The sequence below is a fragment of the Marmota marmota genome, unplaced genomic scaffold (genome assembly GCF_001458135.2).
Source record: "Marmota marmota marmota unplaced genomic scaffold, marMar, whole genome shotgun sequence".
NCBI lineage: Eukaryota > Metazoa > Chordata > Mammalia > Rodentia > Sciuridae > Marmota > Marmota marmota.
In genome coordinates this window covers 1,876,981-1,902,895 of record NW_026000130.1, presented here as the reverse complement: position 1 = coordinate 1,902,895, position 25,915 = coordinate 1,876,981, and the positions used below count along the sequence as shown (strand labels likewise).

General features: G+C 60.9%; 2 protein-coding genes across 5 annotated transcripts in view; one reads left to right on the top strand and one right to left on the bottom strand.

The window, feature by feature from the left end:
- Positions 1–1,624: 1,624 nt before the first annotated feature.
- Ttc28 (tetratricopeptide repeat domain 28) overlaps positions 1,625–25,915 on the bottom strand; it is a 583,072-nt gene continuing 558,781 nt past the window's right edge. Inside the window, exons 16-25 of the mRNA XM_048784881.1 lie at positions 24,130–24,274; positions 15,230–15,409; positions 13,582–14,302; positions 11,496–11,620; positions 9,236–9,467; positions 8,672–8,748; positions 7,441–7,464; positions 6,521–6,650; positions 3,479–3,586; positions 1,625–2,352 (exon numbers count right to left, since the gene is read on the bottom strand). Coding sequence (XP_048640838.1) covers positions 1,625–2,352; positions 3,479–3,586; positions 6,521–6,650; positions 7,441–7,464; positions 8,672–8,748; positions 9,236–9,467; positions 11,496–11,620; positions 13,582–14,302; positions 15,230–15,409; positions 24,130–24,274 — 2,470 coding nt within the window. The remainder of the gene's footprint in view (positions 2,353–3,478; positions 3,587–6,520; positions 6,651–7,440; positions 7,465–8,671; positions 8,749–9,235; positions 9,468–11,495; positions 11,621–13,581; positions 14,303–15,229; positions 15,410–24,129; positions 24,275–25,915) is intronic.
- On the top strand, positions 14,599–21,849 carry LOC125611107. Of its 4 annotated transcripts, XM_048784956.1 has the most exons (4): positions 14,972–15,292; positions 16,124–16,242; positions 16,494–16,577; positions 19,174–21,849. In XM_048784956.1, exon 4 carries the CDS (start codon positions 19,832–19,834, stop codon positions 20,762–20,764), a length of 933 nt encoding a protein of 310 aa, XP_048640913.1. In that variant the 5' UTR covers positions 14,972–15,292; positions 16,124–16,242; positions 16,494–16,577; positions 19,174–19,831; the 3' UTR covers positions 20,765–21,849. The 4 variants fall into 4 exon arrangements, with proteins under 4 accessions (XP_048640912.1, XP_048640914.1, XP_048640913.1 ...); XM_048784955.1 differs by having other exon boundaries at positions 14,599–15,292; positions 16,494–21,849; XM_048784957.1 differs by having other exon boundaries at positions 14,599–15,292; positions 16,105–16,242; positions 16,494–21,849.

Here is a 25,915-nt window from a genome sequence, read left to right as displayed (position 1 = left end):
AGTGCGACCCTCTCTACGACTAAGGCCGCAGCTGGGGTCCTGGTGCTGGTGTCCCTCTGGCAGCCCCATGTGTCCCCTCCACATGCTGTGGTCCCAGGTCAGGCGGCTGCACACCTTCTGTGGTGGACCCTCATAGCAAGGGAGGGGGGCTTTAACTTTAAATAAGTATCTTTTAGATAATTCTAGATTCTCCAGCTAATTTTAGCACTAATAGGATTTCCAACACTTCATTTCTATATTAAAATAAATTAAAGGCCACCTCCAGGTGGCCATTCCCTTGATGTGTCCAGCTAGCAGAGGCCTCGAGGGTCCTGCTGTCTCTGCGGGAGCTGTGTCTGGTCTCTGATCCCCAACTTCCTGTCTGTTTAGCAATGGTTCAGATGCGGGTGCCCTGTGTCCCGGGACTGGCTCCAGCCAGGCAGCTCACAGGGGACAGGGCCCCAGGGATATGGGACCTGGCGGCCCATGGAGGCTGAAGAGGTCTGTGGGGAAGACGGGGGACAATGAGCACCTAATCAAAGGCAACCGGGCTGGAAGGAGGGTCTGGTTCCATCTGGTGAACCAGAGTTTTGTTAGGTTTTTTTCCCTCCTTTTTCTTTCTTTTTTTTCTCTTTTTTGCTTAATAAGGAAACTGAATATTTTCAACCCTTTCCCCCAAAACTTGATAATTGCTTATGGATGACTATTCAAAATTTGGCATTTTAAAAAACTTTTTGAGCTTTTAAAAATAACAGCTATAAATGCAAAGTACTATTGATAACAAAACCAGGTTGTTCATCCGTGTACAAAAAAGGTCAGTAATGTTTTAAAAGCACAAAGTTGCATCTTAAATCACAATTGCATAGTTCTAAAATGCCTGGGTCGGAGTTACATAAACTTTTTAAGAAAATTCAAGTTTGGCTGAGGTGGGGCCCTAGGGCCTTGCGGAAGCGCGCTGACGGGCGTTATTGCGAGTGGCGGTGGCGGCCGCAGGACTGCGACAGGTTTACGTCATTGGCATTTTTGAAACCGTTATTCTGTTTTTGGCTAATATGACACTTTCATGTCGATCTCGACTTGGATTTTCTGACTGTCCCGGCAGAGAAGGTGCTGCCCGGGCTCTCCTGTCCCCTCCACCCCAGAATCATGGCCATTTTTGTACAAAATCCTGTCAAAGAATCACATCAAAGACGAGTGGCAGGGGGTCCAGGGTGGACATGGGTGAGGTGCGGAGACTCGCCCCAGTGCCATTCCCGGCCACCAGCCCGGGGCGCCTGGGGGGCGGGCTTTGCGACGTGCCCTACCAGGGCGGCCACCGGGGGCGCTGCGCGGCTGAGGGGGACAGCGCTCCGGCGGGTGGCCCCCGCGGGGGCGCCGCTGTTCTCAGAGTCGTGGGCGGAAAGAGGGAAGCTTCAGCATTTGGAAGAAGGAAAAAACCTTCCTGGGGACAGGAACTTGTAGCCGTTTGCTGAAGGAAGTCTCAGGGGGCGAGCGGGGGCTGCGGGGCCCAGCGCGGTGGTCTCGGGGCGCCAGTGGCCGTTGGGGGGGGCCCTGGGGGGCGCCTCGTCCCGCGGCTGCAGCGACAGCTCCTGCAGTTCCAGCTTGTCGACCCCCTCCTCCTTCTTGTTGTGCCGAGGCGACAAGTTTAGNGCTCCACCGCCAGGAGGTGACTTTGCGTCTCTTCCAGAATCTTCTGGGCCAGCTCCTGGGGGTCCAGCTTGGGGCTGCCGTCCTCCTGGGACTTGACGGTGCTGTCCGTCTCCGTGCTGGACTGGTCCGACTCGCCCGTGTCGGAGCTCGCCAGCTTGCCCACCTTCTGGAAGGGCGAGTTGGGGCTGGGGATCAGAGTCATCTTGGCCGGGGAGTTGGGGGTGCTCACGCTGCCCTTGGAGCTGACCGACACCTTGGCGCCCACGGCAGCGCCCCCGCGGGCAAGCTTGGGGTCCGGGGAGAAGCGCGCCTCCCTGCCCTCGGGGTGGGCGGCCAGGGGCTCGGTGCTGACGATGGAGAAGCCCTCGTACTCCTCCTCGTCCTTGCTGCCCGCTGCCCGGGCCTGGGGGGACAGCGGGCTCCGCGGCAGGGTGGTGGCTCGCTGCGGGTAAGTGTTCTTGGGCTTGTCGAAATCCTGCCGTCCCCTAGGGCCTCCGCCCTCCGGGCCGCACTCCGGCCTGGAGACGAAGCTCATGGAGGAGGCGATGGAGCTCAGGCTGTATACGGAGATGGCGTCTGAGGCCAGACTGTCCGCTCCTGTTGGGGAGAAGGGCGGGTGCTGGCAGCCCAAGGGCAGGGCGTTGGAGACGGATTGAGCAGAGGCCAGGGACTCCAGGGAGGATGAACTGTCGAGGCTGAGGCGCTTGGGGAGCTCGGTGGAATCTGAGCACAGACACAGGGACGAGGGTGGTTAGAATGTTAGACGGTTTCCATTTTTCTTTTGAAAATCACAGACGTCCCTAGAAACTAGCAAGGAATTATGCAAATGCTACTCCTGCCCAAGTGGAACTCATTTACACCCAAGTCTAGTTGGAAAGAGAAGTGCATCCAACAGTGGGCCAAAGACACCCTGGGGAAGCCACAGCGGCACTCCTGAGGCCTCGGCCAGCACCTCAGTCTTCACACCTCTGCTCCTGGCCACTAGAGGGACCCACGCCTGCCATCCTGCTCTGACCAGCACTGAGCTTTCAGTGGTGTCCCCGTGCTCAGCCCCACATGTGCCATTCGTGGTAGCCAGGTCCTGGTGGTCCCAGCAGACCCCAGGAGTCACTGGCCCTCGCTCCTCCTCAGCTGCCTCTCCCCTGCTCTTGCAGAGGCCACCAGGAGGCCAGCACTCCCAGGCCCAGCATTCACCCTCAGACCTGGTGTGGGACACATCCTGCTCTCACTGGCTTCCCCCTCATCTCTGTGACCTTTGACTCCTGGAGTGCCCCCGGATGCGGTCCTCCTCCCCTCTAATCTGCATGCTTCATCTACACCGCATTCGACACTGGTCACCAGCGGCAGCACTGAGTGGGCCCACGCTACAGCCACCATTCCTCCTGCTGCTTTCCTGACCAGCCAACCAGGGCGGCCCCTGGCTCTTTCCCTGCTGCGATGCACACCCCAGAGCAAATGCCATGGGTTCTGCCCTCCACGCCACTCTCATATCGCAGCCACTCTGCAACCTGAGAGTGCACGGTCTGGGCACCAACTCCTGCCAGGCCTGTGGGTCCCCAATGGCCCATGGAGGGATAGGCCTCCATGGCGCCCATGCCCTTACCCTGCCCTTTCCTTGTGCCCTGTGCCAGCCCCTCAGGCCTGCTACCTACACTCAGCTGTCCTCTCCCACAGGTAGTGAGTTCCCTGGGTGCAGGAGGTTTGTTTATTGCCCGGGGCTGGCATGGACCATCTGCCCTGCAGCTCTGCAGTCCCCAACACACACACACACACACACACACACACACACACACACACAGAGCCCAAAATGTAGCCAGGAGGAGCGGGCGGGCCTCACAGGGGGTCTTACCAAAGAGAGCCAGCAGCGACTGCAGGGCGAAGTGCACGGTGCGCCGGCTGGCCTGCTTCCCGGTCTTCAGGATGACCTCCTCCTGCCCCACCTCACACAGGTCGAACCCTGGAGAGACCAGGCACAGAGCTGTGTCCTCAGGGGGCCTCAGGTACCCCACAGGACAGAGCGGGGCCTCTGTACTGTTTCACACAGCGGGGTGTGTCCGCAGGGGCTGGGCCTCCTGTCCCCGTTCCTACACAGCTGAGTGTGGTGCTGCTGCTGCCAGGCCCTGCGCCCTCGAAGAGCTCTGGTCCCCTCCTGCCTGAGCCAGGTGCTGAGCAGGACTTAATGAGGCTCATTAACATGTCCATGTTTTCTGTTCTGCTCAGACCATCCAGGGCAAGCACGGACGCTGCACTCAGCACTGGGCCCGCATCTAAAGCCGGTGCTCCGGAAGGTGGCAGTTTCTCCTGGGCAAGGACAGCGTCATCACACGGCCCCGCCGTCCTGGCTGACTGCCCACAGGGAGTTCAGTCATGCCTAAGCCCAGGGGCTGCTCCCCGACCCCCAGGACCCTAAGGAGCCCAGAGCAGCACAGCTATGCCCATGCACCGGCCTCCTGGGCTCGAGGCTGGCTAATGAGCTGCTGATACCGCAGTGACAATGTAAGAGCCACCACAGTGGGTGTGGTGGCCTATGCCTGTAGCCCAGCTACGAGGGAGGCAGGAAGAACACCTGTGTCCACCAGTTCAGGATCATCCTGGGTGACACAGCAAAACCCTTCTCTTAGGCAGCCAACGAGGACCTCTCCTCTCCCTGGGAAGATGCTAACTCAGACATGTGGCTGTGACTGTCACAAACGGGGACCACCATGCATGACAAAGGTCCTGGAGGCCTTGAGCACTGAGTCTTGGCCCCGCCTCTCCCAGAAGACCACTGACTCCACCTGAACCCTCAGATGGATTGTGCTGAGCCCCCAGGGAACAGGGCACCTGCGGTGCCACAGCCTGTCCTCGGATCAGGGCTCTGTGGCACACAGCGTGGCCACTGTCAGCAGGCCGAGTGGCTCAGGACTGCACAGCCCCTGAGGGGACAGCTCTTCCTGGTCTGTTCTTCCTCAAGGACTCTGACACTGGTCTGGACACCACCTTTCCCTTTGGAACAAGGTTCCCTGGAAGAGGTGACATTCTGATCACCGTAGGACATTGTCCTCCCTGAAGTGGAGAACAAATAATCCCTGAAAGTTACTCATTTAAAAATGAGTGACTAGTTATATAAATGTCACATTTCTGTTCCTGACCCTAACCTCTACCTTCACCCACAGCTGACTTGGCTGCTCCCACAGACTGCGCCCCACCCCCCAAGCCTGCGCAGGACCTGCAGGCTCTCCTCTGGATGCCTGGCCTTGAGGGGCTGCTCTCCGCCCAGCACTGGTCACCAGTCTTCGAGGACCGCCTGTGAGCCTGGGCACCCTGACTCACCAGGGTAGCAGCCCATTTCAGCCCCAGAGCCAGCATGGGCACTCTTGTGTCCCTATGAACGGTGCCCTGTGACACAGCTGGTACTGGATGTCACAGGTGAGGAGCAGAGCAAAGGAGGCTAGGGGCCCGAGCCACCTGGCCCCTCGAGGCCACGGGCTCTCCTATCCTAGAAAGGCGTGACCACCTCTCCTGGCCAACATACCGGTCATGGAGGCGGAGAGCTTTGAGGGCTGGGCCGGCCTTTCTCACTCCTGGGTGAGACGGCTGCTGACCACCGCGGCAGAGGCCAACTCACCGGATCTACCTTACTCCAGGAGGCTACATTTGAAATCCACAGGAAAAAAGCCAGCCGCACAGCCCGTGCTGGCCTCATGGGGGGACTGGAAGCCTGGGTCCCTTCCTCCCTCAAAGAAACCAAGTGTCTGAAAACCCAGAGAGCCAACCTGTGTGGGGGGAGTTGCTGGCGATGTCAGAAAGCAGGTTAGAAAATGCAAAAGGGGCCGATACCAAGGGCCCGGGCGCCCAGGGCCTCCTGTCCGGGTAGTTGGCCCCTGGGGCAGTGAGGTCAGCCTCTCCCTGCCTCCTGGGACCTGAACTGCCGCTCCCTGCAGCCCACGCCAGGCCCGCTCCACTTCTTGGTGTCCCCTGGCCTGGGTCTTTCTGTCAACACCCTGTTCTCTCTGAGGCCTGCCCTGGCCCCTGACCAGTAGCCCTTCAGCCTGTTGCCCTCAGGTGCTCTGGGCACAGTCCTGATGGGGTCCACCCGCCCCTTCTGTCCCTTCCGCTGGGGGATGGCTCCAGGAGGCCAGCAAGGCTGCTGTCACTCAGGTGGCATCTCCAGAGCTGGAGGACTGCCCTGCACCCTGCAGGTGCCCAAGATGAGGCTGTGGAGTGGCCGCTCATGGGCACTCTTGTGTCCCTCTGAATGGTGCACTGTGACACAGCTGGTACTGGATGTCACAGGTGAGGAGCAGAGCAAAGGAGGCTAGGGGCCCGAGCCACCTGGCCCCTTGAGGCCACGGGCTCTCCTATCCTAGAAAGGCGTGACAAAGGCAAGTCTCTGGGCACGTGGGGGATGGGGATGGAGGCTTGGGCCTCTGGGCCTCATCAGCAGATGTACCTGCTGTAAAGAAGCCACCGTTGCGTCAGGACTGACCGGCTGCATGAGGAACAGGGGAGGCACAGTGAGCCTCCTGGGCGGGACAGGGGCCTGCGGGGCAGCAGTAGCTGCCCTGGCTCCTGGGTGTCTCAGTGAGTCCCGCTTCCTCCCAGCTCCCAGTAGCCAGCACGGGCCACACTCAGCCACCAGTCTGGCCCTGCAACTCTGAATTTCCTTCAGCTGCTAATCGTGGTGGATGCCACAAATGGAACCCAGCAGATTCCCAGTACGGCGATGTGGACAGAGGAGGGAGGTGACATCATAAGGCAGGGGGACGGATGAAGCTGGAGGGCACCTGGGAATCTCACAGGGGCGGTGGAATCTCTGAACTGTAAGATGGCATCTAAGGGAGCACTGGGGGGGACCCAGGGCCCCAGCAGAGCCCGGGGAGCAGCAGGTGGTCAAGGGGCTGGGTCCTACCGAGTGCGGCCAGGAACTCGTGGCATCCCGGGAGCCGCCACAGCTGGACGCTGATGGACACCTGGATGGGGACTGAGGCGAAGTCCTGCTCCTTCTCGCCAGCCTGGAGCTGCACCAGCACCTGGTGGAGCTGAGGGAGGGAGGCGGACATGAGCACCCGGCCCGCCCGGCCTCTTCCCCTCCAGCCCGAGTTGTCCTTGTCCCCTGTCACTGCTGTCACCCTCCCGCCTTGTGTGTGTGTAGTGTTTGACGATCTTGTTAAGGTGCCTTCCTGCCCAGCGCCTGCTGTCCTCTAGGGAGCTAAGGGACAGCGGGGCTGAGGCCAGAGGCACGAAGGTCCTAAGGCCTCCCCGCACCCGGCTCTGCTCCAGCCTCAGGAGAGGAGGGGCAGGATGGGCACTGGTGACCTCCTTTTTTACGCAGGCACTTCATAAAGCCATCTTCAGGATACTGAGGTTCATGGGAAAGGAGTGTCCAGCACCCCAGCCCTCAGGGAGGAGCCCGGGCCCGCTCAGGTGTCCCCCGCCCGGGTCTGTCTGTGACCTCCGCTTCCTATGTTCACAGTGTCAAAGTTCATTCAACCCCCGCTGCTCTGGGGTCAAATCAAGGGGGCTGGGGCTCAGGGTAGAGCATTTTCCTGGCACGTGCGAGGCCCTGGGCTCCATCCTCAGCACCACATAGAAATAAATACACAAAATAAAGGTGTGTATCCATCTACAACTAAAAAAAATTTTAAAGGTCAAATCAAGGGCACAGAAGGGTGGAGCAGGAAAGGGGGAGCCAGAGCAGAGGATGGAGCCAGTGGGCAGCAGCACGGGCCCGCGGGGTCCCCGGAGCCAGGCAGTGGTGCAGCAGCTGGAGCTCGGGCGGGATGGGCGGAGGCTCATCTGGGGGCAGCTGCTACTTAAAGTCATACTTACCATTCCCACCATATTTTTAACAGCCTTCGGCCAGCAGATTATAAGAAAAAGAAAGAAAGAGAGAGAGAAGAGAGAGTTTAGAGTCAAGCACAGGCTGTCGCACCACGAGCGAGCGCGCGCTGCCGCAGGAGGCCCCGGCTGGGGAGGAGCGAGAGCAGCAGGACAGGCACACTCAGGCCAGTGCTGGGGCAGGGCATGTGGCATCGCGGGGTTCCAGAGGGTTCCCGAGGCCCCGGGACTTCCCCTGAAGGCAGGGAAGTGAGGACTAGCTCCCAGGAAGCCCACTGCCCTCGTGTGGTCTAGCTGTCCCTTCTGTGCTGCGTGTGCTAATGTGCCGGATTCCGGAAGCGCCTTCCTGGTGCTGCCCACAAGAGCAGGAAGGGCCTCCTAGAGACACAGGATGGAGGGAGGGGCGGCCACGGCAGGTGTCCTGTTCAAGTCCTGGCCGGGAACAGCCCCAGGTGAGTGGCTGCAGCCCCACTGAGGACCTCAGAGCCTGCTCCACCGGGCGGCTCATGTCCACAAGGGAAGTGTTTCTGCTGACCGAAGTCCCGAGGTCCCCCAGCAGGATGGCCAGGAAGGGCGACTGTGCTTCAGGTCACACTTCAAAACTGCTCTGTGCTCTGATCTTTCCCACCCAGAAGCCCACATGCGCTGTCCCCTGGGCTAGTCCCAGACATCGCTGGCCAGCAGGAGATTGAGCAGGCATAGAGGAGCTCAAGGCCCAGGTGGGGGACCTGCCTGAGGCTAAGAACAAAGCCCCTCCCAATCCCCGGGTCAGAGCAGCTCCATCCTCAGGGCGAGCGCCCGTCAGGCGTGCTGGGCACAGAGCCCACTCCTGCCATTTTTTTTCAGGCATGAAAAGTACTTGGTAGCGGACCCTGTGGTCATCCCGTAGACTGGCACAAGGCCCACTGGGCTGGGGATGGTGGCTGTGACATTTGTCAATCAACTAAAAAAGTTGGGGTGGGCTGACAGGTGCAGGTGGGCACTGCAAGGCGAGTGCAGGAACCGCCCAGGGCTTCAGGTGACAGGCTCTGAGTGTTACCTGGAGGTGCGCTGCGCTATGACACTAGGAGGACCTGCCCTTGCAGACCCAGCCTGTGCCTCCCCTCTGATCATTCAGACAGAAAAGAGCAGGAGGGCTGCGAGACTCGCAGGTCTTGTCCTGGACCACACCACACCCTCGGGCTCAGCCGGGCCTAGGCTCCACTCTCTGGGCCCCACTCACCCGGCTGATGAGCTGCTCGCCGGTCTCTGAGGCAGTGATGAGCTTGCAGAGGGCCTGGAGGGCGGGGTTGGGCAGACCTGCAGGAGACAAGGAGGCAGGGTTACCCAGGGGCCTCCGCACCCGTGGTCCTGCCACCTTCCAGGGGAGAGAGCCCCACACGCTCAGTATTGGTGGCATTTTTCAAGCCTGGACCTAACAGACATGTCTACGTGTGACTTGGAAAATGTGGCCTCTGAGCAAGCCTGACCCTGCCACACCCTCCAGGACAGTCCCAGTCAGCAGACTGTGCCACTCTGGCTGCCCTGCAGCTGTGTCAGACCCACAGCCGCCAGTGACAGCGTCAGAACTAACACCTGCCCAGAGCCACCTCACGTCACCCCGGCAGGGGCAGAGCTGGGGCCTGCTTAGCCTGGACTCTCATAAAGAAGGACCCCCTGGTGAGGGGCCGTGGTGGCCCAGGTCAGCAGCCCAGGACGACTTGGCCCTCCCGGCTGCGGGTCACAGCGGGATGGGTCCCCCGTCCCCTGGCCCGTTGCCCGAGGCTGACGTCCCGCGGTGGCTCACCCAGCAGGGACTGGAGGGTGCTGCTGCACTGCTGGAGCCGGTCCCCCGGGTCGGAGGTGGGGAAGAAGACGGCCGCCGGGAGGCCGCTGGCCGGGGGGTCCAGCCGGAAGCCCACGGCGGTGAGGAGGGCCTGCCAGCCCGGGATACCGCCCACTTTGTTCTCCACGCTCTGCTGCGAGGTGTACATGGCGTTGCGCTGACCGTTCTGGATGCGCTGCAGGGACTTCTCCACCTGGCGGGGAGAGGGACAGTCAGAGGCCCTGGCCGCCCCCTGCGCTCCGCATGGCTCTGAGGGAGAAGCCAGGGCTGTGCCAACTGGGCCCCGGGCGGCCAAGGGGGCCAGGCCTGGGGGCACCGAGGGTCACTCTGCAGGGGGTGAGGTGGGCGGTCTGCCCCTGAGAGTGGCAGGACGAGGCCTCTGTCCCCGTCCTAGTCCCTGGCCAGCCCTTCCTGTCCCCAGTCTCTTCCACAGACCCTGGAGAAATTTGCCTGAAAACAGCTCTCAGGCCAGGGGCTGCCCAGGCCATGTCACAGCCCCTCGCCCCACCAAGACCCCTTTGCTGCCGGCGGCCCACCCCACACCGCACCCCGCAGCACCCATGGCAGGCCACGGCTGGCACCATTCTCCTTCCCTGACTCGCCACTTGGCTTCCCTCGGCCTACCTCTGCCCCATAGACCGCGGCTCCCCGTGAGGAAGGGCTTTCTGTCTACAGGCCTCACCAGGGTCGGGCCTTAGCGTCCCCATCACCTGCCCTCCTCGTCCTCCACAGGGGAGCCTGCTGTCCCTGGCAGGTCTCTCTAGGGGACACCTCTGTCCACCCTGAGACTGAGCGCCATCCCTGGGGGGCAGTGAGTCATCCAAAAGGCCCCCCAAAGCTTTTCTGAATGTGGAGCAGTGAGATGCCAGGGCTCAGGTGACCCCGGGGCAGGCTGCAGCGCACTCATGGCAGCCAGAAGGGCACGGTGCAGCTGAGCCCTGCCTGCCCCGGGGCTGGAGGGAGCACGGGGTAGCTGGAAGAAGGGAGGGGCCGGCGGGCCTGACCGTGGCCACCATACCCTCAAACACAAAGCTGAGGAAGGAGACGACCCCTGAGTCTCGCCTGAGGGCCCCAGGGCACATGGGTAGCTGAGGCTCAGCCTGAGCAGAAGGCTCCGGGGTGTGGAGGGCAGTTCTGCCACCTAGGAAGGAAATGCGGGCTGGGAGAGGGAACCAGGATGGAGGGACTCGGGGGTGACACTTGAGAAGGGACTTGGGATGAGCAACTGAAAGCCTCTGCGCAGCTTCAGACACAGCTGGCGCCAGTGGAGATGGCTTCCCAGCACCCTCAGGGAACATGGGCCCATCTGCCTGCAGCAGGTGTCCCTGGGTGCCTTGGGCCACCACATACTTTGTCACACCCCATTCCTGCTGGCCTCAGGCAGACCCTCAGCTGGAGAAAGGTGCATGACCCGTCCATCATGAGATGGTCCAAGAGTGCACAGCCTGGGCACACGGGGTGTGCGACTCCTGCCCAGGCCCTCCATGGGACAAGGAGTGTACATGGCCAAGGGGACCTACACACCTGGAATGCAGCCCTGCGGGGAATCCACGGGGTGCTCCCTGACAAGCCTGGATGGAGACACAGAGCATGGGGCTCCTGAACTGTACGGGGACCCTGGGGCCGCTGCATGCTCCAGGTGCAGGAAGGGTGGACATGGAGCAGCTGTGTGGCCCTGCCATTCAAGCCACAGGCCGGCCCGGGCTAGCCTTGCTGGTACCGAGCTCTAAGGGGGTTGTGAGTGCTAAATGGGACACGTTTTACATCACTGTGTCTTGACTTAAAACCTTTTAAACGTGTAGCTGATGACACTTCCGCTCACACTCACTGGGGCCCTGCAGATTCTGGGGCAGCCAGAGGCATGATCAGGAGCCTTCCGTGTGGGTGTCAGAGGGGCCAGTGGCATCCAGCTGTGAAACAGTGATGTCTGGGAGCTACCGCAGCCCTACTGTGTGCCAGGTGCTCACATTGTCTCAATCTTCGTAACGACCTTGAAACACTGGCTTCATCACCACCCTCTAGAGGGGGAAACTGAGCTCAGGGAGCCAAAGTGACTTGCCTGAAGCCACAGGGAAATAGTGGGGTGCGGGTCACTGCCCTCCACTGCCCTCTCCCAGGGTCTCGGCAAGGACTGCTGCAGCAGTCCTGGGGCCCTGCGTGGTGCCACCTGCCCACCTCCCAGCTGTGGCTGGCAACTGGCTCCGGGTGCCGGTGCCCTTACCAGGTGTAGCAGCACTCGCAGGGCATCCCGTGCGCGCTCCGGGTGCTGCAGGATCTCCGTGAGGGCCTGGCCAACGAGCGAGGAGGGGCTGTTGAGCTTGACGTCGCTCCCAATGAGCAGGAACCCTGTGGAGAGTGTGGGGCACCTCAGCAGGGCACCTCAGCAGGGCCCCCGGAGACCCACCCAGTCTGGGTCCCGTGGCCAGCCCGGCACAGAGCTGGCCCTGGCAGGACATCCAGCCAGCACCCCGTCCCTGTCCTTTCCAGGTCACATGCTTCCAGCCTTTCTGCACTGAGCAGAGCCAGGTGGGCACCTCCCAGGAGTGACTGGCCTTGCTTTCCCTGGGTCCTTCTGCATCTTTTGTCCTAGTATTTGTGGGGGGACCTGGGGGTAGGAGGCACCCTCCTGCTCTAAAAGTGGCCAGGAAGCACCATTTGCTGTCCAAGGAGCACGTGAGCTATATCCCTCCCGAGCCCCAGGCTCCTCAGCACCAAGGAGAAGCTTCAGGACTCGCCTGCCCCAGGCCAGGCGGGTGAGGGCTTTCCAGGAGAGGGAGCCGTTTTAAAGTTAGCAAGGCAGTGTCACCAAAAGTCCCTGCCCTCAGAGCTGTGGCCACTTCTACCAACAAAGCTAAAGAGAGACCCTCTTCTAAAACGTCACATCCACATGCACATGAGGACCAACAGGAGCAGGGACCCCTTTCCAGAATGGCCAAGCAGAGCCAGGCTCCCACAGAGCCTGGGGGGTCTTCTGTGGGACCCTGCAGGGCCCAGATCCCCTTCCACCTGCCAAGAGCACAGATAAAACAGGACATGGGCTGAGAATAGTGAGGGACCCACTGGGTCACCTGCTTCCTGCATCTCCTGGGGGCAGTGGTTCAGCAACATGCCACTCTGTGTGGTGATGGGTGAGGGGCCGGAAGCAGGCAGTGGGCCTCCAACCAGCCTCAGGCTTGGGAGGACATGGGCCTCAGCCACGGGAGGACACAGGCAATAGTTTTTTTGTTTGTTTTTTGTTTTGTTTTTGAAAAATGCTACAGATGTGCTTTTTGTGACGTGAAAGTGCTTCCCCTCCCCCCCACACAGCCTGTCCTCCTGACACCAGCTCCTGGCATGGGCAGCACAGTCTATGTACCCAGTGGGCACCAGGGGTGGCCACCACAGCCAGCGTTACTTGCTGGCTGGGCCTGGCAACGTGGTGACTCCCCTTTTGGGCTGGCCCTCCTTTGGGAACATTGGCAGTGACATTAGCAGTCTCAGGCCATGCCACCTGGATTTTTGTCACAAGGGAGAGTGAGGGAAGCCATGTTGTCTCCAACTTTAAATGTGCACAGGGGCCGGCTTTTGCTAAAGTGATGAAATGTAAATACTTGAGAATAGGATTCCGGCCAGTCCCCCACCACTGGGCCTGCTGCTCGGCGCCAAAGCACCCTGGGGGCGGCAGGATGAGCTCCACGGGTGTGCGGTGGGGACGGCCCGGGGCTAGCCCTGCACTTGGTCCCGGACTGGAGAGGGGGGTCTCGGGCATGCCGGGGCTTCTGGTGACGCCGTGGCTCATGAACACAGGCTGCTGCAGGGACAGCAGCTCTGCCCACGAGCAGCCCACCCCACCCCTCCTGTGGCCAGGTCACAGGTCAGCCACCCCCTCACTCCCAAGCCCCCTCAGCGCCATGCCGAGGGTCTCCCAGCATGGGCAGTGCCTCGCACTGGGCAGGGCAACCCAGGCCCGAGCTGTGGGCAGGGTGGAGCCGCAGCACCACCCCATCCACCTACAGTGGGCACAAAGGACACCGGGCTTCAGAGAGGGCTGTAACCTGTCTCAAGTGACAGCAGGTGTGTGACCAGAAGGCCAGGTCAAGGGTCTTTCCCATTGTCTGGGGGTTTCAAGGTGGCAACATGGGTCATCTGGGCACAGCGAGGCCATCTGGTGGCAAATATCTGTCCCTGGTCCAAAATACAGTGCCCAGGAGGGGACACTCCTGGCCAGGGCAAGGACCAGGGTGAGGGTCTCGGCAGGAAGGCACACCCCCGCCCCCCATGCCCACCTGCACCTCGAGGCGCCACGAGGCCCCCCCGGGGCCACCCACCTGCCCAGTTGGAGGGGTGCGCGAAGGCCTTGTTGCTCTGCACGGCCTTCATGGCCTCCCCCAGGGCGGCGCTGGCCTTGAGCCCGTTGAGTAGCGACGAGTAGAAGGCGTGGACGAACATCTTGGAAGCGGCCACGGGCACTGGCCACAGAGCCACCAGCACACACTGAGCGCCGGCGGCCAGGAAGGCCCGCGTCAGCGCCACCACGCCGTCGGCCGTGACCCTGCCGCTGGCCTCCTGCGAAGAGCCGAGCACCACCAGCTTCACGGGCAGCCGCAGGTCCAGCAGGTCGGCGGCTGTGAGCAGCAGCTCCCGCAGGGGCGGGCAGTCCGAGATGCTCTCCCCATCGCTGGCGTCATCCTGCACCCGCAGGGACTCGGGGATCGTGTAGGGGTGGCCGAAGGAGCTCTTGCTGCCAGCAGGGTTGCTGTCCACGCTGGGCGTGAGGACCAGGGCCGACAGTTTCCATGAGATGTGGGTGGCGAAGTGGACGCACTCGGCCTGGGTCAGGGCGCTCATGACCCGCTCCTTGGTGGCCACGCTGCCCACCAGGGGCTGGCAGCCCAGCAGCTCAGACACCATGTGCGCTTCCTCCTCGGCCGACGGCATGGGCCCCCACAGCCACCTGTCCATCACTGCCGACGGGAGCTTGGGGTTGCCGATGACAGCTGCCATGGACGCCGAGCTGGGGTATGCAGGTGGGGTCTTCCTCAGGTGGGACTAAGAGGGGAGGGGACACAGCAGAACACCGTCAGAGTGAGCAGCGGGCATCTCGGGAGGACCCGGGTCCCCGATGACCTTCACCCTGATTTTCCAATGTCTCGACACAGGTGCCTGGCCGCCAGGGATCGCCTATCCTACATTCCCGAGATCAGGCCTGGGCTGGGGAGGGACACCACTGTCTGCCAGGTGAAGGGATGGCCAGCCTGCCATGGCTCACACCCAGCTGCCCTAGAGGAAGTGGGGGGGAGGCTTTGGGAAGTGACCTTTCTTAGGCTGCCAGTCAATCTGGGGATACAAGCCCAGATCAAGTCCTTCAGAAGCTCTATGTGTGGAGGAGTTTCACTCCGTCACCTTCCAGGACAAAAACATCCCAAGATAGAAAACCAGCCCGGAGCCCCACAGTGTGACCTCCCACCAGGGCAACTTTGGATGCTCTTAAAAGAAACGTAAAGGTATCATGTTATTTCACAACGCCTGCCTCTGCTTGGGCCTCGGTCCACTGTGGGCGAGGGAGACAGTGGCCCTCAGAAGACTGTCCCCTCCATGTCTCTGGACAAGCTGACACAGTGAGCTCACTGTTGCCCCAGTCAAAGCTCTGAAGGCTGCACTGACACCTGGAGGGTTCTGGTGGTGGCAGCGCCTGGGAGACCAGCTCACTCATCACTGGGATCCATCCGATCAATAACAGGGTCAGAGGCTCACAGGAACCCTGTCGTTCACTTTGGACTGGCTGTTCCCGTGAGGAGCACAGGATCCAGCAACTAGGACAGTCAGAGTCCAGGGCTGCAGGCATGCGCAGCAGACACCGACCCCACGTGAACAGGCCAGTGACCCAGCAGTCAACCAAGGCCCAGAAGAGTCCCAGGGCCCGGGTTCCCAAGGCCAGCCTCCTTCCTGCCCCTGCAGAGCCGCCTGCGAGGTTACCTTGGTGTGCGGGCCGAGCGAGCGGATGGCGGGCACAGCGATGAGGGCGAAGCGCTCGTACAGGTACTCATTGGAGGAGCTGCCCTTGAGCAGGGCGAAGGGGATGAGGTAGAGCTCCCCTTCCAGGACCAGGACCAGCTGCCGGTGCCGGCCCACGGGGCCGCTGGAGTGCATCAGGCCCTGCGGAGAAGCGCAGCAGGCTGACCGGCTGCTGCCAGGGCCCGCACACCAAGGCCAGCTGGGCCGCCGGCCAGGTGCGAGAGCCACGGGCAGGTCCGAGGGCTGCGGGCCTGAGGGGGGCTCACTCTGGGACCAGCTGGGTGGTCTGGTGGGTTCTGACCACCTGGCAGGGCTAGAGGACTTGAAGTCCACGGGTGACCTGGGGCATCAGGGGGGCTAGGGTGCCAGTCATGAGTGGGGCTGGCCCTCAAAGACCCCGGGGAGACTCCAGAAGCTCCAGATGTTTCTACTGAGGTGAGGAATGAAGGCAAAGAGCGCTATCCAGAGGGGTCCCCAGAGTCGCGTCACCCAGATCCCAAGAGCGGGAGGAATGACTCCTCTCAAAACAGACAGCGGGACCCAGGGGGCTGTTTTCCATTTTGATGAGTAAGAGGCTCAAAGTTCAGCTCTGGGAACAAGGATGACATCTCCCACCCGAGGGGGCAAGGAGGGGCTCCCAGAACTGGTGACTTTTGAGGTCTCTGTGCACCTCCTCTGCAGGGCCTGGGTCTGGGCTCTGGAGGTACTCTGCCTTCTGGGGACATCAGGAGATCTAGACGGCACTGGTATGACACTGTCCCTCCTGAGAGGTCCAGCAGGAGGATATGAGGGAGGGGTGCCCATGTCACGCAGACAGACACCCCCCTTCTCTCTAGACACATTTCATTCCCAAAGGGCTAATGACGGAGACTGAGGCCTGGGTCCCTCGGAGGAGGCGAGGTGCAACTCTGATGCCGGCCCAACTCAGGCTGTGGGCGGACGGAGCAGAGGCTGCTGCCGCGTGGGGAGCCCAGGTCTGTGTCGTGCTGCGGGCAAGGCTGCTCTGTGGGAGGGAGTCACCAGGCCCCCGCCCCATCTGCCAGGCGGGAATGATGTGCGCCCCGAGGAAGCACGCGTACTCGCCTGGCCCGTCTGCCATGCTGCCCCAGGCACTTGGCTGAGGGTGGCAGAGGCACTTGGCTAACCCAAAGTGACACATGCCTGGCGGGACAGTCAAGCCCTACAAAGCCCCGTGACTTTTTTTTTTTTTTTTTTTAAATTCTAGCTGCATTGAAAGAAAGTAGAAATTAAAACCATCAGGCCAATTTGCTGCTCGTTTGCTTTATGAGCCGACCCCCAGGAACACAGGGTGAGTCTCCATGTGACCCAGGAAGTGGGGGAGCGGGATGCCCGTCCACCCAGTGCTGCCCGTGATGAGCGTGGGGTCCGCACAGGGGCGAGCAGTGGGCACCTGGGCCTGCCCCTCCCCAGCCTGAGGACCCTGCCTGAGGCCCAGGCTCCTGCAGGAGGCCGTGGCCCTGGGGCACCTCTGTGGGACTGCGCAGGTGGACTGGCAGCTGGGCCTTGGGGGCCGCGCTGACAGCGCCCTGACCTTGGCTCTGCAGTCAGCGGTTGTCACAGTGACAGACCCTTGCCACTCAGCGAGAACTGAGCAGCCTGAGGTACAGTCATCATGGGGCCCGTGCCACCTGCCACCTGCAAAACTGGCCCACCCTGTTCCATGGACACCGGGCGTGGTGACAGGATGCAGCCCCGGCCTGCTGGTCCTCCTGGGCTCCTGCTGCTCAGGCCCAAGCCCCAGGAAGCTCTGTCTGGTATATCCCACAGGCCACTGAACGTCCCTGGGGCTGTTCCACAGCTCTTGGGGACAAGTTCCAGGTCATGACAGCACCTGTCCATGTGAACCAAAGGCCAGTGGAGGATCTGGGTAGGGGACGAGGCATAACCGCTTCCCTCAGCTCTGGATGGCCTGTCCTGAGCCGACTGGGCTCTTAGGGAAGCCGGGCAGCCATTACAGAGGAGGCCCCGAGGCCGACTGTAGCAGAACCCAGGGCCACCTGGGCCTCAGAGGTAGTGATGGCATTGGCACCATGCAGGCCCCGCCCAGGAGACCGCCTTGCACCAGAGGGTTGGGAAGGCCTGGCCTGAGCCATGAGGCGTCACTAGGAGGGAGGGGGAGGAAGACGTGGGGCAGACAGCCGAGGGCCCTGCAGGTTGGGCAGAAGGTGGGCTGAGGCCAGCTGCGTGTCCTCAAGTTGGTCTGTGTCACAGCAGAGGGCCACCCAGTGATTCAGAGCAGGGCAGATGTGCCGAGGAACAGGGACAGGGGGACTTGCCAGGACACAGTGAAGAGTGACCTTAGGAACAAGAAGGGAGGAGCCTGTAGATGGGGAGCTCCCTGGGCCTCACGTACATCTGTAGCCGGGAGGCCGTGGGGAGGCCACGGGGCCCTGGCGACCTTCTGAGCCCCACCAGTGCCCACAGCCTGCCCTCTACTGAAGGGCCAGCTGTGACCCGAGGTGGACCTGAAAGGGAGGAGCCACAGGGTCTCCACCCACCATACACCATCCAGCGGAGGCCAGGGAGAGCGTTCCAGAACCCCCCTCCTGCATGGGCCCTGACAGCCCAGGGGAGGCAACTGCTGCCTGCTGAGTCTTGGGTTTGAAAGACAGAATGGCGCAGGTGACAGCCTTCCCCAGCCACCGACAGAGTCTAGCAAATCCCATCAGGACGGGTCTCCTGAGCGGCTGGTTTCTTGTTCTTTGGAGAAGAAATGCAAGGAGGCCAGGGGTGCTGGCCTGTCTGTTCCTGAGGCGCTGCCTTGGCGTGCCCCTGGAGGCTGCGACCTTGGTGGTCAAAATGTGAGGCCAGGCAGTGGACACTGCTGAGCCCTGTGTGCCTGGCCTAGGGACAGAACAGGAACAGGCAGCAAGCCCCCGGGGACCTCGCACACAGCTCTGGGCTCACTAGGTGCAGCAGTGACAGGGACAGCCTTGGGGAGAGCTGATCCTGGGGCTGGCAGTGGGTAGGCGCCCTGAAGGTGGCTCTGGGTAGGACTTCAGAGTCCAGGTCCCATCAGATCTGCTCTGGGCCAGGCCACACTCTACAGCCCTTGCTCAGGTCCAGGGCACTGGGTGCTGAGCGGTGCCGGGAGGGGGCGCGGGGGGGTGGTGGTGCTGGGAGGAGCCACTGTGGTCCTGGGGCAGGTGGCCGTGAGGACTTCCGGCAGAGCCCACCACAAGGTCACCCTTTGCTGCCTCATAGTCTTGGCCTGGTGATAGAAACCAGAGTGCCACCAAGCCGCACGCCCTGAGGGCCTCCCGCCCTGCAGGCCCCAGGCTCCCACAGCGCACCTTGCCGGCGGCACCTGCTGGCCAAGCGGCCTGGCCCCGCAGCGAGCGTCTCCATGTTGCCCTGTTGGGTCTGCTCCCAAGACTCGTATCTGCGGTCCCCCTTGCTGACCCTTGCCTGCCCTGCCACTGTGCTGCCTGTCTCCTGACTGTCCCCAGCAGGATGGACAGCCACGCCAGCCCACCAGGGAGCCAGGCGGCACTCGGGAAGAGGAGGGTCCTAATCTCCTTTTAATTCTTAGGAGACCCCCGCCCCCTTTCTTTCCCTTTTCCTCTCTAGCTTCAGTACAGGAGAAAACCCAAGACCCTTGACTTATGTTTGACTTATTTCACTTAACACGGTGGCCTCTAGTTCCATCCATTTCCCTGCAAATGACATGATTCGTTTTTCTTTATGGTTGAGCAGAACTCCACTGTAGGTAGACACCACATTTTACTTGTCTACTCCTCCTCCCATGGATACCAGGCTGGTTCCACAGTCTGGCTGCTGTGAACTGGGCTGCTATCAATCTGGGAATGTCTGTGTCATTGGAGTAACACCCAGGGGTGGTGGCCGTGGTCACTTTTGCAGTACAGCTTGTCCTTGCTCCCCAGCATTCATGTTCATGCGGCTAAAACACATAAGTGGCCTCTGTGGAGCACCCAGGTCCAAACTTTAACCCAGCGACCAGGAAAGAGCTGTCCCCTCATGTTTACGTCGCCACCACCACTGTCTACACTATTTCCTGAGACGGCACCATGAAGTCCTGAAGCCAGGATCCCAATCCCGAGCTTCTCCAGGAGACCCCTAGGAGCCCTGGGTATCTGAGTGGTGACTTCTGACCCGGGGCGTCTTCCTCACAACTCGTGATGACCAGAGGTCCTGAGCTCTTCTGAAGGCAAACGTTAGGTTGCACGTGTCCTGATTTCTGCCTAAAGAAACAGGTGCGCTCCTTGCACACCGAGGCTCAACGGATTCACGGGTGCCCTCCTGTTCACGGGAGGACATGAGCCCAGCCAGAGGAATGAAAGCCCTGATCACCAAGGGGCAGGGAAAGGCTAGCCTGTCCTGGCTGTGGCCTGATTCGGCCGGATGTCGTGGACTCCCACACCTCCCCAGGATCCCCAGGGGAAGGGGCTGCGGGGAGTCTGGACACAGAAGTGCAGGTGTCTGGAAGCTCCAGCCGACTCTCATGTGTGACCTAATGAGCTGACCAAGCAGAACTGTTGACAGTAGAGAAGTCTTTTCTGAAAGCTTCCGAGAAACCTTGCCATGGTGGATGCGTCTGGTTCAGCAAACTGCACACACCTTCTGGAAATAACCCTAGAGCTTTCTGGCACTGGGGGGCTGTGGCCGTGGGCTCGCAGCAGGGGGAAGCTCAGCGGGTTCCACTGCAACCCTTGGCCAACCCCGCAGCCGCTGGCTGACCTGGAGGACCGGGAGGACCAAGGGGCTGGAGTTAGAGGGACATGGCCAATGGCCAGCGAGAGCAGGCGTGGCTGCCTGACCCCAGCTTCTAACCACAACCAATCAGCATGGAGGCAGCAGCCCATCCTCAAGAGCCCCGGTGATGGGGACCTCAGTAATGGCCCAGTGGAGCAAGAGGGCTGGGCCTGCCCCCACCCCGGGCGCTCCCGCGGGGTTCCAACCACAGACAGCTTGCGGATAATCGCCTCCATTTTTCCTCCTCCTAATCAGTCGTGGAAATGCTGGCTCCTTGGTGACATCGGCCCTCATTTGCATATTCCCACAGATGTCTCAATCAGAAATCACTTAGACAGCCGGCAGGGCTGCCAGTCCCCAGGGCCTCATGCTCCATGGCGGACTCAAATCTGGGTCTGTTTCTACGGGCAAAGTTTCCCTGGTCACCTCCAGGTTCCAGGCCACTGGGAGACAGGCACCCAATGTTCAGGCTCGCTCCCGCTGCGAGTGTCCAGGGTCCACTCTTTATTGCACTACTTGATTTTGCAAGGGGCACATTGCAAGACACCAAGGGACTCCTTCCTTGGAGTGATCATGGCCAGGATCCAGGCCAAGCCAAACGGTCTTCACTGCAGAGGGCTTGTGTTCCCAGGCAGGAGGTCCCGGGCGACGTCTCCAAATCCCAGCGTGCAGGAAGGCAGTCCCCAGTCTAACTGGCCTGCACTGGAGCCGGCAGCCATGGAGCCTAGCCTGGAGCAGCTGAACTGCCACTTCTCTTTCTGACCAGGGTCTCTTGTCTCGTGCTCCCTGGCCCACACCTTGAGTTTTTGAGATTTCACAAACAGGAACAAATTTAAACATAGGGAAATAGGACAAGGGCGACAGAGTCTATAGCTGGAACAAGTTCCAACTCCAACATCCTGAAGGGTGTCTAAGGCTGGGCTTTTGAGGAGTGACCTGGCCAAACCCCGGGAATTCCTGACTCTAAACCTGGCCTTGACGATTTCAGCATCTGACCTTGGAGGAGGCGGTGTTCATGACCAGGAGGGTGGCCTGGTGCACAAGTGGACCAGCAGTTTCACTTGGCCCAACCGAGCGCTTCGTCACACACGCTGCTGGAGGGACCTGGGGAGAGCCCAAGTCACCTCTAAAATACACTGTCAGCATTTGGGTTGTGGGGACAGGATGGCTCCCTTCCGTCTTTCACAAGGCCCAGTGACCATCCTTCACTCTAATTTGATTAAAAAATATTGCTGTAGACACACAATCCCAGTCCCGCTACCACCAGATACTCGGGACTTTTCCTCTGGTGGCATTTCCCCGTTGGGCATCAGACGGGCTTTGACTTAATGTCTGGTGATGGCTCACGAGCGGCTGTGACAAGACCCCTCCGAGTAAGTGGACACGCTCACCCTGTCCTGACAGCAAAGGACAGCGCTGTCCTAGGAAAGAGCCCAGACGCCGCTTCCCTTGAGCCAAATGAAATCAAAGGCCGGTGCGGGGCCTAGGGTAAGGGATTATTCTGTTCCACTTTCTATACTGCCTGACCCAGTCCCTCAGCCACAGGACTGCGGCGACTCAAAGGCGGTTGTTGGAATAATTATACGCCCCATGTGAAGAGGCTAATCGCTTCAGTCTTGAAGTGTCAGTGATTCATGATCTTGGACTTTCAGGTCTGATTTGCAGCCTCACTGAAAACGGGGACAAGGGTCTGGCTGTCAGGCGCCCACAGCGCCAGGCTCCGGGAGCCAGCTGGCGGTGCCGCGTCGCCCTCTCGTGGCCCTGAGAGCCCCATGGGCTGCATGCAGGAGAAGGGATCCAGCCCAGTGGGGAGGAGAGGTGGCCCCCAAGACGAAAGGTCCCCCACCCACTCCGCGCTGGCCACACTGTCTGCTCTGGTGTGGGACAGCACGCTCCTGACGTGGCCAGTAAATATTTATAGAACGAATGGGTGAAACGGGGAGGAGAGGAATCCTAACTAGATTCTAGCTTCTCAGGGAAACGTTTTCACTGAAACACGGGCATGGTTTTATTTTTAAGTTTTAAAATTCATTTATCTGTTTTATTTATTTATTTATTTTGGGGGGGTACCAGGGATTGAACCCAGGGGTACTTAACCACCGAGCCACATCCCCAGCCATTTTTATTTGTTATTTAGAGACAGGGTCTCACTGAGTAGCTCAAGGTCTCACTAGGCACGTGCCACCGCACCCAGCTGTTCATTTATTTTGAGACGGGGCCCAGGCCACACTCCTGGCTCAGCTGGTTTCCCACTCAGCCCCCCAGGTCGCTGGGACCGCAGGTGCACCCCATGCCCTGTGGCAGCGGATGGTCTCTGTTGGCTCTTGTTCTGATCCTTGGATCTAAGGTTCCGCTCTCCTCTGATGCAGTCAGACTCCCTCGCTGTGCTTAAACTCCTTGATTCACAAGAAGGGGATATTTTAAATGCCAGAACTGGGGACCTTGAGATGAGGCGGTCAGCTGTGGTGGACACACCAGTGCTGCTGGCGGCTCGCAGGGCCTCTCCTCTCCTGTTCTGACCGCTGCTCTAACTTGTTCAGGTCCACGTGCAGGCACGTCACTCAGCCGCGATCCTGCCCTGAAACAGCCCCAAACCCGGCAGCGTCCCGCTGGGGGCAGACACCCCCAGATCCAGAAGTGCCCCAGAGCTGGCCCAGCCTGCCTTCTGCCTCACACCTTGAGGCCAGGGTCGCACGAGCGTCTGCGGGAAGGAGGGCAGTGGATTCCTCCCCTGGTCTTCTGCTTTCTGTGCCAACCTAGACCAAAGGCACCTCGGACCATGCACCACCCACTAACTACTGAGCGTGCTGGGGACAGAGATGAGGGACAGTCCTTGCCTCAGGGGAGCGTGGGGTAGGTGGCAAGACGGAGGGTGAGAGGCACGAAGAGCTAATGGGAGTCCTGGGTCTGGTCAGCGGCCAGGAGCCACCAGACTTCCTGGTATGCAGGGCCCGGTGGGAGGGGTGGGGCTCGAGGAAGGTGGAGAAGATGCCAGAAGGCTTCAGAGAGGCCACACTGGCGCTGGCCAGGAGAGGGGCCGGCTCCAGATGCCCTGCACTGCCCAAGGCAGAGGTGACGGTCACAGCCAGCTCCCTCCTTGCCCTCTGCTCCTGACCACCAACCCACCATCAACAGAGCAGTAATGTGGGGACCTGGGTGAGCGAGGCAGAGGGTCAAACCCCCTGAGGAGCCAGCGGGAGGGCACTGCGGACTCAGGGCGAGCTGGAGGGGAGGTTTGTGGTAAGTCACCAAGGTGGTTTGTGTGACAGTTGGTGGCAGGAAAGAAACCCTGAAAGGTAGCTCGGGTTTCAGTGTCTCTTTCTCCCTCTGAGGTGCGGCATGAGTCAGGGGGAGTGACTGCCAGCTAGGGTGCCCCTGGCAGCTGTGGCCACCCTGTGGGGGGACCCTAGGGGGAGGGCAGCATCGGGGAAGGGGTGCTGCTGTGGGGGGCTGCAAGGAGGCAGCAGTGCAGGAAGGCTGGAGGGCCCAGCAGCAGCTCAGCTTAAGAGGTGCCTGGGCACAGTGGCCACCCATGAGGCCTGGGCAGGGCCTCTCCTCTCCCCGTTATGGGCACAGTGGCCACCTCTCACCAGACATCTGCTGTCTCTGCCTACATGCTCACACAGGCCCAGGCCTATCCAGCGGCTCAGGAGGCTGAGGCAGGAGGATGGCGAGTTCAAGGCCAGCCTCAGCCACAGCGAGGCCCCAAGCAGCTCAGTGAGACCCTGTCTCTAAATAAAACACAGAATAGGGCTGGGGATGGGGCTCAGTGGTTCTACGCCCCTGGATTCCATCCCCAGTTCCCAAAAGAAGAAGAGGTGGTTTCCTCAGGAGGCTGCAGGCCTCTGTCAGCCGGCTGGAGCAGGAGACGAGCTCTGGGAGCAGAGCCAGGGCCTGAGCCCAGATCCCCATGCTGCAGCTCGGGGCCTGGGCACTGGCCAGCCACCCACTAGCCTGCGCGTCCCAAGGCCCCAGTGCCGCGGGAAGCTGGACGTGGACGACGCGCGTGCTGGAAACCCTGGGTTGCCTCCGAAGCTGTTTTTCTGTCTTGGGGGCTACTCGGGGGCACTGGCCAGGAAATGATGTGTCCTGACGCCGAGGAGCCTCTGTCCCCGGGAGGCACTTACCCCTTCCATGGGCGCGATGAGCAGGTCGTAGAGGGCACGCAGCGGGGGCTTGGAGAAGGAGCTCTGCCTCCTGGGGAGAGAGGAGGTCCCGTCCTTGATGGGCGACATGGTGCTACTGAACAGGCTCGTCATGCTCTGGCAGCTCCTGGGGAGAGGACGGAGATGCATGGGGCTGGGCCAGGGTGGGCTCCCTGCCCTCCTGAGCGGAGGCGGCACGCAGTACCCGCCACGTCCCTCCCGGCCTGGTCCCCTGCTGTCCCTCCCAGGTACCTCTCACACAACAGCCAGCATGGGCAGAAGCTGCTAGTGAGCAGCTGTACTTGCGGCCTATGTTTCCATGGAGCCTTTCCACACGATCAAATGTCCCAAAGTGCGGCTCAAAGGACTTAATGACATCCTGCGTGGAGCCACAAGGTGAGGCAGATGCAGGGCCCTCAGGAGTCAGCAGTGGCCACCACCCGACAAGGAGGACAGCGCCCAGTGCCGATTAGAGCCACAGACAAGAAAAGAGCACGCCGGGGCCGCCGAGGCGCAGAGCAGCCACTGGGCACCTGAAGGTCACGGCTGTGGCCTTGCGGGACAGGGACACTGTGAGTGCTGACTGTGCCGTGCCTGTGAAGGCTGCAGGGTTTAGGTTTGCTTTTCAATTGTTCTTTCTTCTTCTTGTGGGGGACAGGGGACTGAACCCAGGGCATCTGACCACAGAGCCGCATCTCAACCCTGTTTTGTGTTTTATTTAGAGACAGGGTCTCACTGAGTGGGTTAGGGCCTCCCTGTTGCTGAGGCTGGCCTTGAACTCGCCATCCTCCTGCCTCAGCCTACCCTGCTGGGATGACAGGTGTGTGCCATCGTGCCCGGCTGCTTTTCAATTTTCCTTCCTTTTTAGGCAGTTTTGTTAATGCAGAGTCTACTCACCCCACGAACCCCAAATATCCCACCCCAGCACAGGCTGAGGACCTGTCATTTGTCCAGAAACCTCTCCTGAGTGCCAACTGTCTGCCAGGCACTGTTGGGGTCTGTGGGGAACCTAGAGGGGACAAAATGCACGGGCAAGTAGAGCTGGAGGGAAGCGGGGACGCAGCCACACTTTCCTCTCAGAACCCCTTGTCAGCCCAGCCAGTGTGGCCCCAGCACAGCTGTCTGGTGACGGTCTCTATGACAGCTGGAGAGTCAGGGATCTCTCAACCTCGAGTTTTGCCACATGCTGCAGGGACCTCGAGGGCAGGGATCATGTCTCACACCAGATGTACCATGGGCTTCTGGAAGCGCTGGCTGCTGGCCGTGACAGCAACTTGATTGTCACCTAAGAACAAGCCAGAGGGTGGCATTCCTCCTGGTTCAGGACCTGTGTCATCTAAAACATGCTATAAAAGCTCTGTTTGTGTTTCCCAGAAATGGCTTCCACCCCTGGCGTCCCCACCCTTCTCGGGCCCTCCCCAGGGTCTCGCAGGGGGTGGTGCTGAGCCAAGCTCTGAGTCCCCCAGCTCCCCACCTGCTCCCAAGCAGAGCCGAGCAGCGGGATGCGGAGGCCTGCAGAGCCCACTCACGTCCCCGCACTCAGGAAATGTGTAGTGACAGGCGTCAGAGCCAGTGAAGCAGAGACAGTCCTGGAGTGACACTCAGGCTCGTGTAATGCCCCAGGACACACTGCAAAGAGCAGCGCTGCCCTGGGGGGCGACCACCAAACTGCTCTCCAGAGGAGAGGCACCAGTGTGACATGCGGTGTCTGTCACGCACTATTCAGTAGGGTGACCACAGCTCTCAGCAGGCGGGAGCACGGCCCTCA

Bases quoted from the DNA above. Each gene is read 5' to 3' on its own strand.
- LOC125611107 (XM_048784955.1), top strand. From the start codon at position 19,832: ATGGTGGATGCGTCTGGTTCAGCAAACTGCACACACCTTCTGGAAATA.